We start from the raw sequence: 14,706 nt of genomic DNA on the forward strand, positions 1-14,706 counted from the left end.
GCAAAAAAACATTGCATAACCATGGATATAGTTAATTAGGGGTTAAGAGTAAACATTAACTAACATCTTGACATGAACTTTACACTTATAACTTATCATTATTCACCCGTGTTTTATGATAACTATCACAACTTACAACTTCAGACTAAGAGTCATAAGTTAATCTTAGTCATTTATCAAAGATTTGCATGCATTAGTTATATTTTACAGTTAATGTGCACTGTATCTGTGCATTTTGCAGCCTCAGGCCAACAGCAAGTACAAGACCAGCATGTGCCGAGACCTTCGTCAGCAGGGAGGCTGTCCCAGAGGAACCAACTGTACATTTGCACACACACAGGATGAACTGGAGAAGTGAGTGCATACTCACATACACTCTGAAAGACTCACTGTATTCAAGATAGAAAAATTTGCATTTATAGATAAAAAAAATTTTTGACAGAAGTCTGCTTGTCCAGCCGTGGTAGTTATTCTATGTTTTATAACTGCAAATTGACACTCTATTAACTAAAGTATCTGTATATGAGGAGAATATTAAGTTGAGTGAAATGAGACAAATATCTAGATTACATTAAGGGTTTGTAGCCCAAGATTCACTTACTCTGCCCTGTAAAAAAGGCCTGTAGAGTTTGTCTTCTCTCCGCTCTCCTCTGTTTCTACACAGCCTTCCCCAGTTCCCCTTTTTAATTAGATTTTATTTATCTAATCATAAATGTATGATAAGATGATTTACATGAGGTCCTGTGGGAATATGCAATCACAACATGTTTATTAAGATGTTCTCCTTTGAGTAAAACATAACCCTTCCCCATTGTGCTGAATTTTGCGTTGTCCCTTATTCTCTTTACAGATTTAGACTGAGAAACAAGAAGAGCAGCAGCGTAGGCCGCGCATTCCCATTAGCACCTGGGGTTATGGGTAAAACCTTCACCATGGAGGGCAGCATCCACTCAGATGTGTCTGCAGGCATGGGGCAGGGGCTCAAAGGCACAGGGGAGAACACAGACTCCCTGACAGAGGGAATGCCCGGCCTGACTCACCCCCAACTGATCTCCAGAGGAGCTGACATGATGGAGGAAATGAATAGAGCAGTGCCAAATGGATCCAATGATGCTAAAGGGTCCAACGGGCTATCTACCAGGAACTCATCAGGGTCCACTGAACAGTAAGACTATTCATCGACTTATTCTCTGATGCTTGTACATCTTCTCTTGTTGGCTTTTAACCCCATGACCAGCCGAATATTACTTCCAGTTTAGCATTACTGTTGATGTCGAGTCAGATCGCAATAAGTTATTAAGCAATAGAAAAATAAACAAAATATAAATGATTATTTGTCTGTCAAAACATGTGGTTTTCTTTTATTTGCATTTTAATGAATCTAGTCAAATACACATTTACAAGTCACCTGATATGTGGATGTGCACACATTGGATATTTTGTATATGATTTTGGCAGAGAAGTGATGTGGGGACGGTCTGACCTTAGGTATGTCAAACTCATTCATGTGTTCATTCTTTCTCTTTATGTTGTCATTCTGTCCATCAGGAAGACCATCTCACCTCCCAGGACTCCAGTCAGCCACTCCTCAGCATCGTCTCCCTTGACAACAGTTGGGCGGGGTGATGGTGGCACTCTTATGCCCAAACATGGTCAGTTCATGCTGCGTGCACCACATCCTTCTCAGGCATCAGAGCTATACTATCAGGAGCCCCACTCTGCATACGAGTCACCCCATTATCAACCAACCTGTGAGTCCATTTTTAAATAAAAGCTTAAAAAAAACCTTGATTGTTGTCTTGGGAAAGTGCAAATTAATCTTCTCTTCTCTTCTCTTCTCTTCTCTTCTCTTCTCTTCTCTTCTCTTCTCTTCTCTTCTCTTCTCTTCTCCTCCACTCCAGCAGGTTCCTACTACCAATCTACTCTTCATCCTCCTCACAAACCCTGCATGGCTCGCTTTCTTCGATCCACCAACGTCCCAGAATCCTCTCTGCCACCCTCGATTGGCCCTCCATCATCTTCCTACCCCAGTGACCCTCAAGCGCCACACCCACCTTCCTCCTCTTCTTCAGTGTACCCGCCACACCCACCTAGAGATCGGATGGGACCTACTGCCTTCCATCACCACCCGGGGCAGCCTCAGTATGGGCCTTTGGCTCCTGCTCATGGTGTTTATGCTCCCCTCTATGACAGCAGGAGAGTATGGAGGCCTCAGGTGAGCCTTCTGATAATTATCATATTGCTGTTAATTTGATCATTCTGTAACTTACACTGGTAATGATGATTTTTATCATTAACAGCTGTACCACAGAGAGGATGCCAGGAGTAACTCACTCCCTCCAGAGGTACTGCATTCCTCTGTCTACCAGCCTCCACTCAGGGAGAGATTCAACTCTCTAGACAGCAACTACTGCTCCGGAGCTGAACACCGCGCAGGGCTACACAGGGTAGGTCAAATAACGCAACGTCTTGGCCGTGGGGAATACTCACTTCAGACACATAGTCGTTCAAAACCTGTACCAACTGGCTGTTAATTAGCTACAGCTTCTTCCACTTGTTTGAGTGATGTTTATTGCAACGTTCATAGCAGTGCAAGCACAGCATCTATTTCAAGAGCGTAAAAACTGTGTATTTTAATTATTAAGTGGCCATACTATAAGAGAGATAATCCACTCTGAGCCATGCAATAATTAAAAAATAATGCTCTCTGCCAAAGATCTGTTTTAATGAATGTTGGTTTATCTTACATTTTGAAGATTTATTGCTGCATTCTCAGCAACATTTCCTTTCCTTCGGTTTCTCTTTTTACACCCACATATCATCTCACCTCTACCTTCCCTGCCAGCCACAGAGATGTAATATGTAGCTTCAACCTCCTCTGTAGTCCTCCCACTTCTCACCCAAATATGTTTCTGCCTCCCCCACTCTGTTTTCTCCTTCTCACATCATCATATAGCATTACCAGTATGACTACTGCAGTTTTACAGTATATTTTACAATGCTGTCTAGCCACAATACCTGTGATAGAGCTCATTAATACAAGACACAGTCTTGCACAACAAATGACTACAATATATATATATATATATATATATATATATATATATATAAATAAATAAAAAATAATAATATATATATATATATTATTATTATTATTTTTTATTTATTTTTTTAAAATGTAAATTTAGTTTAAACAAAGAATCATTTTTAAATATTTGCAGCAAGACCTTTTTCTTAGTTGTGCAGGAGAAAACAAACATTTTATTATACTAACACCTATACATTGCAATGCAATGCAATGCAGTGCAATAGTCCTGCAATGAAAATATTCAATATACTGTACCGTTTGTGTCCACCACCTGTATGTACAGTATATCGTGGAAAAGACAAACTTACATTATACAACAAGCTAATACAAAACAACTAACGGCTATTTTTTTTTAATAAACAGCTCTCTAGCTTCTAAATAAAAAGGGAACATCAGAAGCTTGACGATTTGTTTATTGGAGAGTTGTTGTATTGCATTATATTGACCAGCTTTTTATTGTTTCCACCCCCACATCTTCAGAAAAAGCTCCTCTGTCTGCCCTGATGTATAGATCTACACCAAACATGAAATGCAATCAGAGCACCTAAAGTTGGAAACAGATTGGGAGAAGATTGATTACAAATTTGATTCAACTGAAAACTCAAAGTGCTGTATTAGTAACATATCTGCTGGCAGTCTGATTTGGTTCTGAATTGTAGTTGTCAATAATGGCTTTAGTCAGATGTGTTGGCTACCTAATGGCATCATCACTAAATGTTAATTAATTACGTTAAATGTTTAAATATATTATGATGTAAATATTATATTAATTATCTGTTCATTCTGTCTTGTCCAACGCTCCGTTGTCAGGATTATGGCCGTGTTCCTCTCGGCTACGAGGATCTGTTCAGAAGGAAGCAGGAACAGTGGGCTCATCATCACCACCATCACAACGCCAACAGGCCCTCCCAGTCCTCCCCCATCTTCACCATCGATTTTGGAACTGAGGTAGAAGATAAATAAGAGAGACAACATATGTACGCACATGAACATACAAAGCGTTTTAAGCATTACAATTACAATTTAAATGCCACCATGACCAGTTTGATAATAGTGTCACTGCAGACACCTGAAGCTGAGAGTGATAAATTGTGTATTTTACCATTTTTTTTTAAATATGTACTTGGATAAGCTTCCACCTCAGCTGTCCCCCATTGCTATTTAAGGGGGAGATAGTTGCTTAGCAACTGTGGAGGGAGACATCGCAGCAATGCACAATTGTGGTGTATGTGCATGTGTGGGTGGGTGTGTATGTGAGCGAGAGAAAAAGAGAAAGTGAGAGGAGAGATTTTAACAAGCAGTGACTCAGGCTTTTAGCAGAGTAAAGCTTTGTTTAACAGCACGTCAGATATGTGTTCGTGAAGACGTTCGCTTTAGAAATGAGCGCGGATTGAAGAAGCATAAGCAAACAAGACCGTCGACGAAAAATACTGGCTATTTTTATTTTATTTTGTTATGATATCCAGGGCTCGCCACGGGGATGGCAGCAAAGTGGCATCAAGTCAGCACTGGCAGTGAGAGCATAAACTCAAATTAGTCGGCATCTAAAGCTGGTATGAGGTGTATGAGCCCTTTTTAAAGGCCCTGTATTGCAAAAAGTGGGATCACCATGTCTGTTTTGATGGTATAGCAGGTCGAGGCGCAATATAAATACTGTAAAAGTATCAAAAATGCTCAAACCACAGAGAAATACACATAGCCCGTATTCAGAAACTAGACCTTTAAATGAGCCGTCAGGACCTCCGTTTCGGGAGGGGGGGCATAAAGAGACAGGTGCTAAAACGGAGCGTACAGACAGGATAAATACAGACAGCATGAGAAAGAAATGTGTTTTTTGAACAATAAAGCATGTAAACTTGTTCTAGTAGAAACCCAAAATACAAGTAGGAACGTGAAAATTAGCATGATATGCGACCTTTACAACTTACAACTTAAGTTTAATATTCCTTTCTCATGTGACATTGACAACCATACAGACTCACATTCAAATCTCTGGGCAATTTAGAGCGAAAATGATCCTATAGTGCCCCATGTATTGAGCAAACAGCAGTGTGTCTCACCATCATTTTTAAATGCCTCTCTTTCAGCGTGTGGAGGGCAGTGGAGGCCAGTGTGTGGGGTGCAGGTTCAGAGGCGAGGAAAGTTTAGCGCACTACTCTCCGTGGTCCTGTGGTACCATTGGCCCCTGCCTCGGCTCCTTTGAGCCTGAAACGCTCGCACACACCTCGGCTCACTCCTGCTCAGAACACTCGGTGAGACTCTTTTCACACCCAGAAGTAGGCGCAGACACACATCTGAAGACAAATTCCATTTTTCATTTCAATATCTCTGCGGCAGTGTATGGATGTGTTTAAAAAGCATCCATGTTTTTCTCATGCAGGAGTCGGACAGTAATGAAGCTGGAGGTGGTGTCGGAGGTGGAGGCGGTGGCAGTAGTAGTGGTGTCGGGAAGCGATGGCTGCAATCCTTGGATCACTACCGGCGCTTGAAAGACGAGGACCCGATCATTCCCTTTAGTGAGGGGCCCATTATCTCCAAGTGGGGTGCCATATCCAGGGCATCTCGCACAGGCTACCACACCACCGAACCTATCCAAGCCACGGCCTGCCAGGGCAGCGCCAACACCACACCCATCAACTTTAAAGGTTAGGAGGGATAAAAGCCCTTTATTATTCATATGTCACCATGATGATGTTTTTTATTTGGATTTATTTATTAGGGCCGGAGCGCCGACAGCGGCAAAGGCCCTATTGAAACTGAAGCAATTATTATTCTTCCGGTAAATTAATCGTCTTGTTGAGGGGTTAACATACTCAAAAACTCACCAAAATTGGCGGTCGCATCAAGCCTGGTGAAAATGTATGTATTTTAAGGGTTTTCGGGAATAGGCTCACAAAAATGGCTCGCTGGCGCCCCCTACAAAATTAAAAACAACTGAGCCCCTGCAGTATGTTTAACGTAGACTAACGAAACGTGGTACACATATGTAGCATGTCAAGAGGTACAAAAAAGCTCATTGGACCCATACACTTAACGCAACAGGAAGTCCGCCATTTTAAATTGAAAGTTCGAAATTTGTGCGATTTTGGCCATTTCCACATGACGTACTTTAACGAACTCCTCCTAGAGATTTCATCCGATCGACTTCAAATTTGGTTTTTATCATCTTAAGACGTTAAAGATGAAAAGTTATTAAAAGAAAAACTTTTCGTCATAGGGCATGGCCGTGGTGGGGCGGCCATTTTGTGCGTTTCGCCATCAAAACAGGAAGTGGGTGTAACTCAAGTGTACATTGTTCAATTTGGCCCAAACTTTTCATGATTCATAAGAGTCCAACCCTGACGACATCTACATGCCGATATTGGCTCAAAGTCATAGCGCCCCCTAGTGGCAACAGGAAGTAGGTCCAAAATTATAGGTGCTATACTTTAACGAAGTACTCGGAGAGATTTCATCCGATCAACTTCAAATTCAGTCTGTGTCATCTAAAGACGATGAAAAGTTATTAAAAGCAAAACTTTTCGTCCAACGGTGTGGGCGTGGCGGCCATTTTGAGCATTTATCAATGAACGAAGAAGTTGTTTAGTGTACATTGTTATATCTGCCTGAAATTTCTCACGACTGACAAGGATCCAGGCCTGAGGACATCTACAGGGCAAAATTGACTTTTGGTCATAGTGCCCCCCCCGGCAACAGGATATCAGCCTTATATGACAAACATCATCCGATTTACATGAAACTCATAATGTGTGGTCTACATGTGATACTGAGTCGGCCCCCTATACTTTAACCACGCCCATGTACTCAGGCCACGCCCCTGTTTATGGCTTTTGAATTGTTTAAGGTAGAGTCTTGTGGGAGGTATCATTGAACTCAGCAGAGAGTTCCTTTTTGATTGGTGACGATTTGCAGTGTCTGAGTGCCGCGCAAATGCACGGTCGCAAGGAGCGGCGTCGGCCAGTAACCCCAACGCGCAAGGAGGTGCGAGGGCCCATACAATACATACGTATTTAAAGTTATAGTGCATAGTTTCTGTCGCCCTCATGAGGAATTCTAAGTAATGACAACAACCCTGTTGGCGCATCCACATGACGCAAGCCTTCGTTGATCGCACCCCCACCCCTCCTCCACGCAGTTGCTAGTGGCATTTATCTCGTTAAATCAAGGACAACACAGACGATAAAAAAAGCATGATGTACTCTTCAGAAGAGGTAATTATCTTGTCATTTTTATGTCCTCATTGTCTCCAAAGCAGAGGCTGCTGTTGTCCTTTCTCAGCTGTGATGTAAAACGCATCACTCGAGCTTCTGTGCGCGAATGTCGCCGTTTTGAAAACATAGCCATACTGAGAGAAATACAGAGATCATTTTCTGGAGCTGATAGGCTTAATTAGCTTTGTATCAACTCATTTGGCAATTGCTTGAATGTAACGGACGTTCATTAATATTAAACACTATAGCTTTAATCTGTTTTTATCTTGTTTATTTTCAAGTCAAATCTCATCCTGTTACTATAATGCAGCTGGTTTACTATTAACTGTCCTATATCTGTAAAGCCCTTATAATTAATTATGTTAATTATACAGATGCATAAAATGTGACACATATGTTTTTTATATTATTATAAGGTAAATGTTGCATTGATGTCTCCATTGTTTACATTTTTATTTCTTTGTTTTAGATTACAACCACCACTTAGATCACAGTGACTACAGGTGGAGCTCCAGAGGATCAGACTCTTCCAGCCACTCCAGTTTCTTAGAAAGGTACAACACGTTCACACGCACTTCAGTTTTTTTTCTTAAATTCTTGCATCTTATTTTCCTTTGTTGAACTATGGGGAAACACACAAACTCCACATAGAAAGAACGGAGAAATTGAACAGGAAACCATTCAAATCTTAAAGTTCACAACGTGCTACAGAAAATTACGTGAGCATGATTAAGGCAATTTCCCAGTATTGGTTAGACTTCTATCTGCTACCCCCCTGGGCACACATGGAAGTTCACTCCTTATTGTTCGTACATATTTGCTCTCACTCGTCCTCTCTCAACCCTCTCTCTTATCTCATTGTGCTACAGTTGTTTCTGTCTCTGTGATCAGACTAAAAATAGTGCTGCTAGCTGGTTGGTTAAAAACCCCCTAGGCAGCCAAGAAACACTGATGTCTCTTATGAACAAAATATTTTCCAATTCACTCACATGCGATTTTAATAACTGATTTTTTTCACTCAGTAGTGCTCTATTGTGTCCAATTACCAGGCCATTAACACACAATGTATTTTATTTTACCTTCATTATTCCTACGATATTGATACCAAGAAATTGGAAAATTAAAACAATTTTAATGTGCTAATCTTGAAAAAAGGGGAACAATTCTCTGTATCTGTATGTGTTTTAGTGAGCAACTTTGTGCATCAGAACTTCACTGCTGTCGAACCTCAATAAGCAGTGGAGAGAAAATCGTGTCTGATCTGCAAGTTTGTCAGACCGCCTACAGCCGGGATCGTGGCCAGGCCGAGAGCGAACCGGACCCAGATCGAGATATTGAGCTCGAACTGTGCGCTCTTGACTTGGAGGATTCAGACCCCCAGGACATCAAGTCTCCGGTTGGTATGATGATGAAATCACACCAGAGTGATGGCGCATATACAGTTAAAACACATGTTGCTGGATTATTTCTGAAGGGATGTTTTGAAGCTAAAAGTTGAATTTGCCCGACTTCAGTCTAAACAATTTGAGTGAAAGATTTCTATATTACGGTAGTGTAAATAACAATATTCAAGTTGAACCATTCCTCTTTATCATCTTTGCCTCTCAGGAGTCTTTAGACCTGGCCACCCCACAGTCTCAGGATGCTTCCCATCTCCGCCCACCACCCTGCTCCTCTCCCCTCCTCTCTTCTCCTGTGGAGGAGCAGCCCCAAACAGAGGGTTCTTCGACAGAAAAGATGGATGCTCACCTGCTTAAAAAGATGGCCTTCAGGTGAATTACCATGGTAACCGGTGTTTCACAGGATCACCCTCCCTCAGTCGACTTTGACTTGACTTTGATTTCCCTCTTTCATTCCATTCTTCCTTCCTTGCTCTCTTTTTGTTTTCCAGGAAGTCTCTGTCTCCTGGAGGGTTAGTCTCAGGAGGTCTGGGCGTCGGTAAGCTTGTGCTGCGGACTGGACCTCCTCGACTGGGGGACACTTCCACCCGGGCTTGTCCTAAAATGCCCGGGACAGAGATGCTACTCAATGGAAGCTAAAGGGATACAAAGTCAAACAATGACCTGTGGCAAGCTAGAGCTGAGCCCACAACCAGATCCTGGTTAAAGGGAATACCATTTCATTTTAGCCTTTATATATGTCAACCAGATGCCTAAATAAAACTTGACAGATATGAGTCAACAGTCTGGGCTGCGCCACGTTGTAAGGGGCAAGGGAAAACACGTTGTCCTGCCTCCTGGGTGGAGATTTTCACCAATGTACAGCTCCACAGAGAATTTAGTGATATATTACTGTTTATGCCCAGTAAGGCACATGTCCAGTTTGCCCTTACAGTAGATGCTGGACTTGCGTCCATGTTTGCAGTTTCAATCCCCGGTCACATTTAAAAGAAAGGTTGGATATCTTACACCATCTACACCACATGATTGCTTATTTTACATGACATCATCTAGTTAGCATTCAACATGGCTGACAGAGACACACTTAGGTTCGATAGGCCTTTTTTCACTTAATTTCACATGATCCATCACACAGCAAAAACCTATACAGTAGGTGCCACTCTTCTATGTTAATATTTCCTTTATTTATTATTCATGTTTTATATAGTGTGAATTGACAGCAGAAACTGAGATTCCAACATTTCCTACCAAATTTTGCCTTGCTCCCAGGACTGAGGTTTGGTATCTGTGATAGTAAACATTACAACATCAAGTCATTTGCTACAGTAAATCATCATTTATTTTAATAAAGTTATAAATATAATTTACTGTATGTAATTGCTCTCTTGCTTTTGTCTGTTTCCTCCAAGACAGGCACTGGTTTAGAGACACTTAGCTATCAAAAGGTACATTAAACAAAACATTGATTATTTATCACTTTTTGTAACCTTATGAATATCTGACACTTATTTTTCAAGTTGTGCAATCTCTTTACATGTCAAGGCATTTGTTTCCATAAACTGCCATACATGGTAATGCCCTCATCCAGCTCAGTGCTCCTGATTTAGTGTATAGCCTTTGTTGTATTGCTGTATAACACATTTTTTATTGTGTTTATAAGTATTCCCTGAAAAATCAAGAGATAGACGTAATAATACTGAGAATAAAAAATGGGCAGGGCACTCCAACCGGTAGAAAACAGAGGTCTTCAGTATGCTGATACTCAAATAATCTATCTTTTATGAGTCATATGTTGACTGAATTTCCTCGACTGTCATAAATCACAGTCATAAACTGAATTTGTTAATAATCATTGAAATCAGTGCAAGACAAATACTCACTGGATGTCAGAAGGGATGACAACAAAACAAAGATATGTATACACATGTTTCAGTCCATACCATACTACCTTTATTAAAGGTGACTTGTACTGCATAACTAAAGAATACCAATTACCAAGTGTGGGATAGAAATAGTATTTACAGGTGTAAATGGAGCTAATTTAGTAGATTTCTATATGAACCACATCAATCAATCTTGAAAACTATTGTTTCATCTTTGTGTGCCTGTAGCATTTATCTCACTGCTCTCTCTCTCACACACACACACACGCGCGCACACACACACACACACACACACACACACACACACACACGCACACACACACATACGCACACACACACACACACACACACACACAAACAGACAGTACATGTGTGCTGTCATTCACACACAGTTGACACAAACATGCAAGACAGTGGCCTTTCTCTCCTTGGTGTTATACAGACCTAAATATTGGGCTCTACAATGACTTTTGTCCATGCCCACTGTCATGTTTCAGAGGTGTTATCTTTCATGTGATCTCAGAAACTGGAAATCCCAGTTTTGTAAGATAATGGCATTTTCTGTGCTTTCCAGTCCGGTCACCTTTATGTACAATGTACAGTAAACAATATTCATTCATGATGTTTCAAGCTGAAGCCTAGAAAAGTGAGGGACACCACTTCTTGTGTTTAGTCACGCTGTATCTTTGTTTAACTTTTTTTTGGTTTCTTTTATTTGATGCATTGCTAACTTCTGTGAAGTTGTTTGTCGGGGTATTTTGTATCAGGATCTTTGTTATTCTTGTTTTGTTTGCTATATTATACATCACAGTAAATTGATCGTCTTGTCTAATGTTTTCCTTGTTTTCCGGCCATCAGATGTGATGTCATCAGTACGCTGTCTAGTTCACTGTAATTTTGTGCAGTGTTGGCGATTTCCATACAACCCAGCCTTGCCTCACTCCCTTTTATACAGTAGATATGAGGCATCTTGCCATGTGTGGCTCTTAATGACTTTAATAAATAGCGTGAAAAACATTAACCCATTTTACAGGATTTAAAGTCATGAGTTTGTTTACATCCTATTCTAAATCTTATTAGATTTGTGTAGAATGAGAAGAGGAGGGCTGACTAATATTTTATTCTTTCCAGCTTCCTCTTTAACTTCCTCTCACCTAAATTACTGTACCTTTTCAAAAATATTCCTCTCAGATTATATATCAAATCTAATTTTAGAGGATGGCAGAATGGCTGTACGTGTGAGGATTACTTTATTAACCAGAATGAACAATGAAATAGTGGACTGGTAACCTTTTTGGGGTTTCTCTCTTATCTTCCACCCAACATATGCTGGGAGAAGCAGGGAGACAAAGTGAAGAATTGGACTGAACAATTCAGTGTAATACTGAGATGAAAAGGCAAGAGCTGGCACAGGGATTTTGCTGCTCCAAGTCATGAAATTAGCTCAGCTACCTACTGTTGCTCTACATCTGTTTACAACTTCACCTTGGAAGTCATGTAACGTTAAGTGCCATGTTGTGTACATTACAGTACAACCAATTCCTGCAACTTTCCTACAGCTTTTCATATTCTTCAACTGTAAACTATTTGAGGAGGGAAAGGCTCAGTCGTGTTAAGGAGTGAGATACTTCTTGTGTAGTTCTGCTTTGTTCCATTAGAGGAGGCTAGATCTGTCTGAATTGCTCAGGGAAGACTTAAGTTGCTCAGCTACTTTGGCTTTTTCTATTTTCATCACTTAAATATTCTGTGGAAGTATTTGCCTGGATTTTACTTGCTGATAACTGACCCTTTCACCCAAACTATACATTTGTCAGAGATTATATTGTTTGCCAGTGTTTACTTTTGCCTCTCAATATCAATATTGGCTTTGCTATTCCTGTTCCCATTGGAAAGGGCTGGTCGCTACTGGATGTAAAAACAGTATTGTGAGTATTGAACTAACGTAAAAGTGATTCTCCCTGTTTCCTTTAAAGTGTCTATGAAGCACTGCTGTAGTGGCTAATTGCACTGCACTAATTCCCACCCCGTCACTGCCAGCAGGTGCACTCTGCCACCCCACCACCACCCCATCCTCCCTGCATCCTGCGTCATGCATGCGATATAGTCCCTCTTGATGGCGGAGGAGTATTGATGATTCTGTAGTTGTGATACAACACACCCAGCGCTGTAAGAGTTCTGCACATGCCCACTGTGTGGCCACGTCAAGTGCTGAAGTTTGCTTGCAGCATTTTACTTGTTTGCTCATGAAAATTAATTCTGGTTTGATAGAGATTATATTATTATTATTATGACTATTATTGTTATTACCACATTTGGGTTGTTGTGGTATTTTTCCTTCTTGGTATATTTCGGTAAGTCAGCTTCTTTGTTTTGAATTTGAGAATTTGCTGACATTTTTTATTAGACAAGAAAGTGTCTCATTATTCTATATTATATGGAGAAAAAAAGCCTGTTTGTTGATTGTGAAACATATGATGATGATGATGTTTTCTGACTATTCATGTCTGTATTAGACATTTTATTTGCGAATCTATTGTTCGATTGAAATGTAAATGAACTATTAAGAGATGGTACACATCCGTCATTGTATACAGTCTGGCACCATCATTAGATGGATTTATAGTATAGACGCTCATTTATACAACCTGTGATAATCAGATATATTTAAATGTTTAAATCATTGGGGCAGCTGTGTAATGTTTCAGAATGAGGAAAATAAACTCCTTGAGAGACAGCATATCGAAAATGTCCCCATAATGAATAATACTGTTACGTATTCCATTTATTTCCATGGAAATATCACATTGTGAAAGGTTTCCCTTTTACTGATTGTATGGAAATGCAAGACTGGAGTAAGTCAAACCTAAGATGATAATGATTTATGTGCTATTCCTGATTGATGAAACAGTTTCAGTATTGTTAGACTGACTGACTCTTCTGTGCATTTTCTAGCTAATTCATCTCTATTACACTGACTGACTTACAGACAGCTTGGCCGAGCAGCTTACTGCTTCTGTGTTGCACTGAGAGATGGAATTAGGAAAAAGGCACACAAAATTGCATGCCACAATAAACCAACAACAAATTATGTTTCTTTGTGATTCCTGTCATCATTTGTGAATGTCCTTTTATGATAGAAGATGTCAGATAACACAACCAATTCATAGGCCTTGAGACAGTATATAATGGTTCTCTTCAGAATAATCAATCAAAATGTATTGTATTATAGCACTTTACAGCAACCAGCAGGTATCCAAAGTGATTTACATCAGGAATCAAGTATAAAACAACATATCATACAATAAAAAGAATGAAACATATAACACAGTAAAATCAGAAAAGGTTACAAAGAAACAGGAGAGTGAAATTGTCACACCACTACTACGTATTAAAAGCCAGTCTAAACAAATAGGTTTTGAGTTTGGACCTAAAAAGAGCTAGATCTGTAATAGTGCGAATATCAGAGGGTAACTTGTTCCAGAGTCTCGGGGCAGCAACTGCAAAAGCCTGATCACCCCACCGTTTATACCTTGACCTTGGGACTTCTAAAACCAGCTGATTTGAAGACCGCAATGACCGGTTGTGCTCACGCAAAGTATAAATTTCAGACAAATGCTCTGGGGCCAGGCCTTGAAAACAAACAATAAGATCTTAAAATCTATTCTAAAACGCACAGGGAGCCAATGTAGGGTGTAGAGAACAGGAGTGATGTGTGCACGTCTAGATGTATTTGTTAAAAAGCGAGCAGCAGCATTTTGAACAAGTTGAAGGCGTGAGATGGAGGTCTGATTCAGACCAACATAAAGAGCATTACAGTAATCCAACCTTGAACTAATAAAGGTATGAATAGCCTTTTCTAGGTCGTGCCTGCTCAGGAAAGGCTTAACTTTAGCCAGGAGACGAAGCTAGTAAAAGCTCATTCTAACAACATTACTGATCTGCTTGTCAAATTTCATGCTGCAATCAAAAGTAACCCCCAACTTTTTGACAGCTAGTGTATGATGCCAGAGCTCCCAAACTCAAAGCCGGACCATTTTGCGTGCCTGAAGTACTGAAAATAATGCACTCAGTTTTATCTTCGTTCAAATTAAGAAAGTTTTGTGAAAGCCACAACTTAATATTAT

The 14,706-nt window shown here is 40.3% G+C and overlaps 1 protein-coding gene across 3 annotated transcripts in view; it reads left to right on the forward strand.

Annotated features, from left to right (window-relative positions):
- rc3h2 (ring finger and CCCH-type domains 2) overlaps positions 1-13,670 on the forward strand; it is a 28,334-nt gene extending 14,664 nt beyond the window's left edge. For 2 of the 3 annotated variants that reach the window (XM_078270911.1, XM_078270913.1), the window contains exons 9-20: positions 242-354; positions 851-1,165; positions 1,549-1,751; positions 1,902-2,215; positions 2,301-2,447; positions 3,899-4,036; positions 5,176-5,340; positions 5,469-5,733; positions 7,769-7,853; positions 8,488-8,695; positions 8,908-9,071; positions 9,191-13,670. In XM_078270911.1, coding sequence (XP_078127037.1) covers positions 242-354; positions 851-1,165; positions 1,549-1,751; positions 1,902-2,215; positions 2,301-2,447; positions 3,899-4,036; positions 5,176-5,340; positions 5,469-5,733; positions 7,769-7,853; positions 8,488-8,695; positions 8,908-9,071; positions 9,191-9,338 — 2,265 coding nt within the window. In that variant the 3' untranslated portion in view covers positions 9,339-13,670. The remainder of the gene's footprint in view (positions 1-241; positions 355-850; positions 1,166-1,548; positions 1,752-1,901; positions 2,216-2,300; positions 2,448-3,898; positions 4,037-5,175; positions 5,341-5,468; positions 5,734-7,768; positions 7,854-8,487; positions 8,696-8,907; positions 9,072-9,190) is intronic. The other variant, XM_078270912.1, reaches the window with a different exon arrangement.
- The last annotated feature ends 1,036 nt before the right edge of the window (positions 13,671-14,706 follow it).

The sequence above is a fragment of the Sander vitreus genome, chromosome 16 (genome assembly GCF_031162955.1).
Source record: "Sander vitreus isolate 19-12246 chromosome 16, sanVit1, whole genome shotgun sequence".
NCBI classification, from domain to species: Eukaryota; Metazoa; Chordata; class Actinopteri; order Perciformes; family Percidae; genus Sander; species Sander vitreus.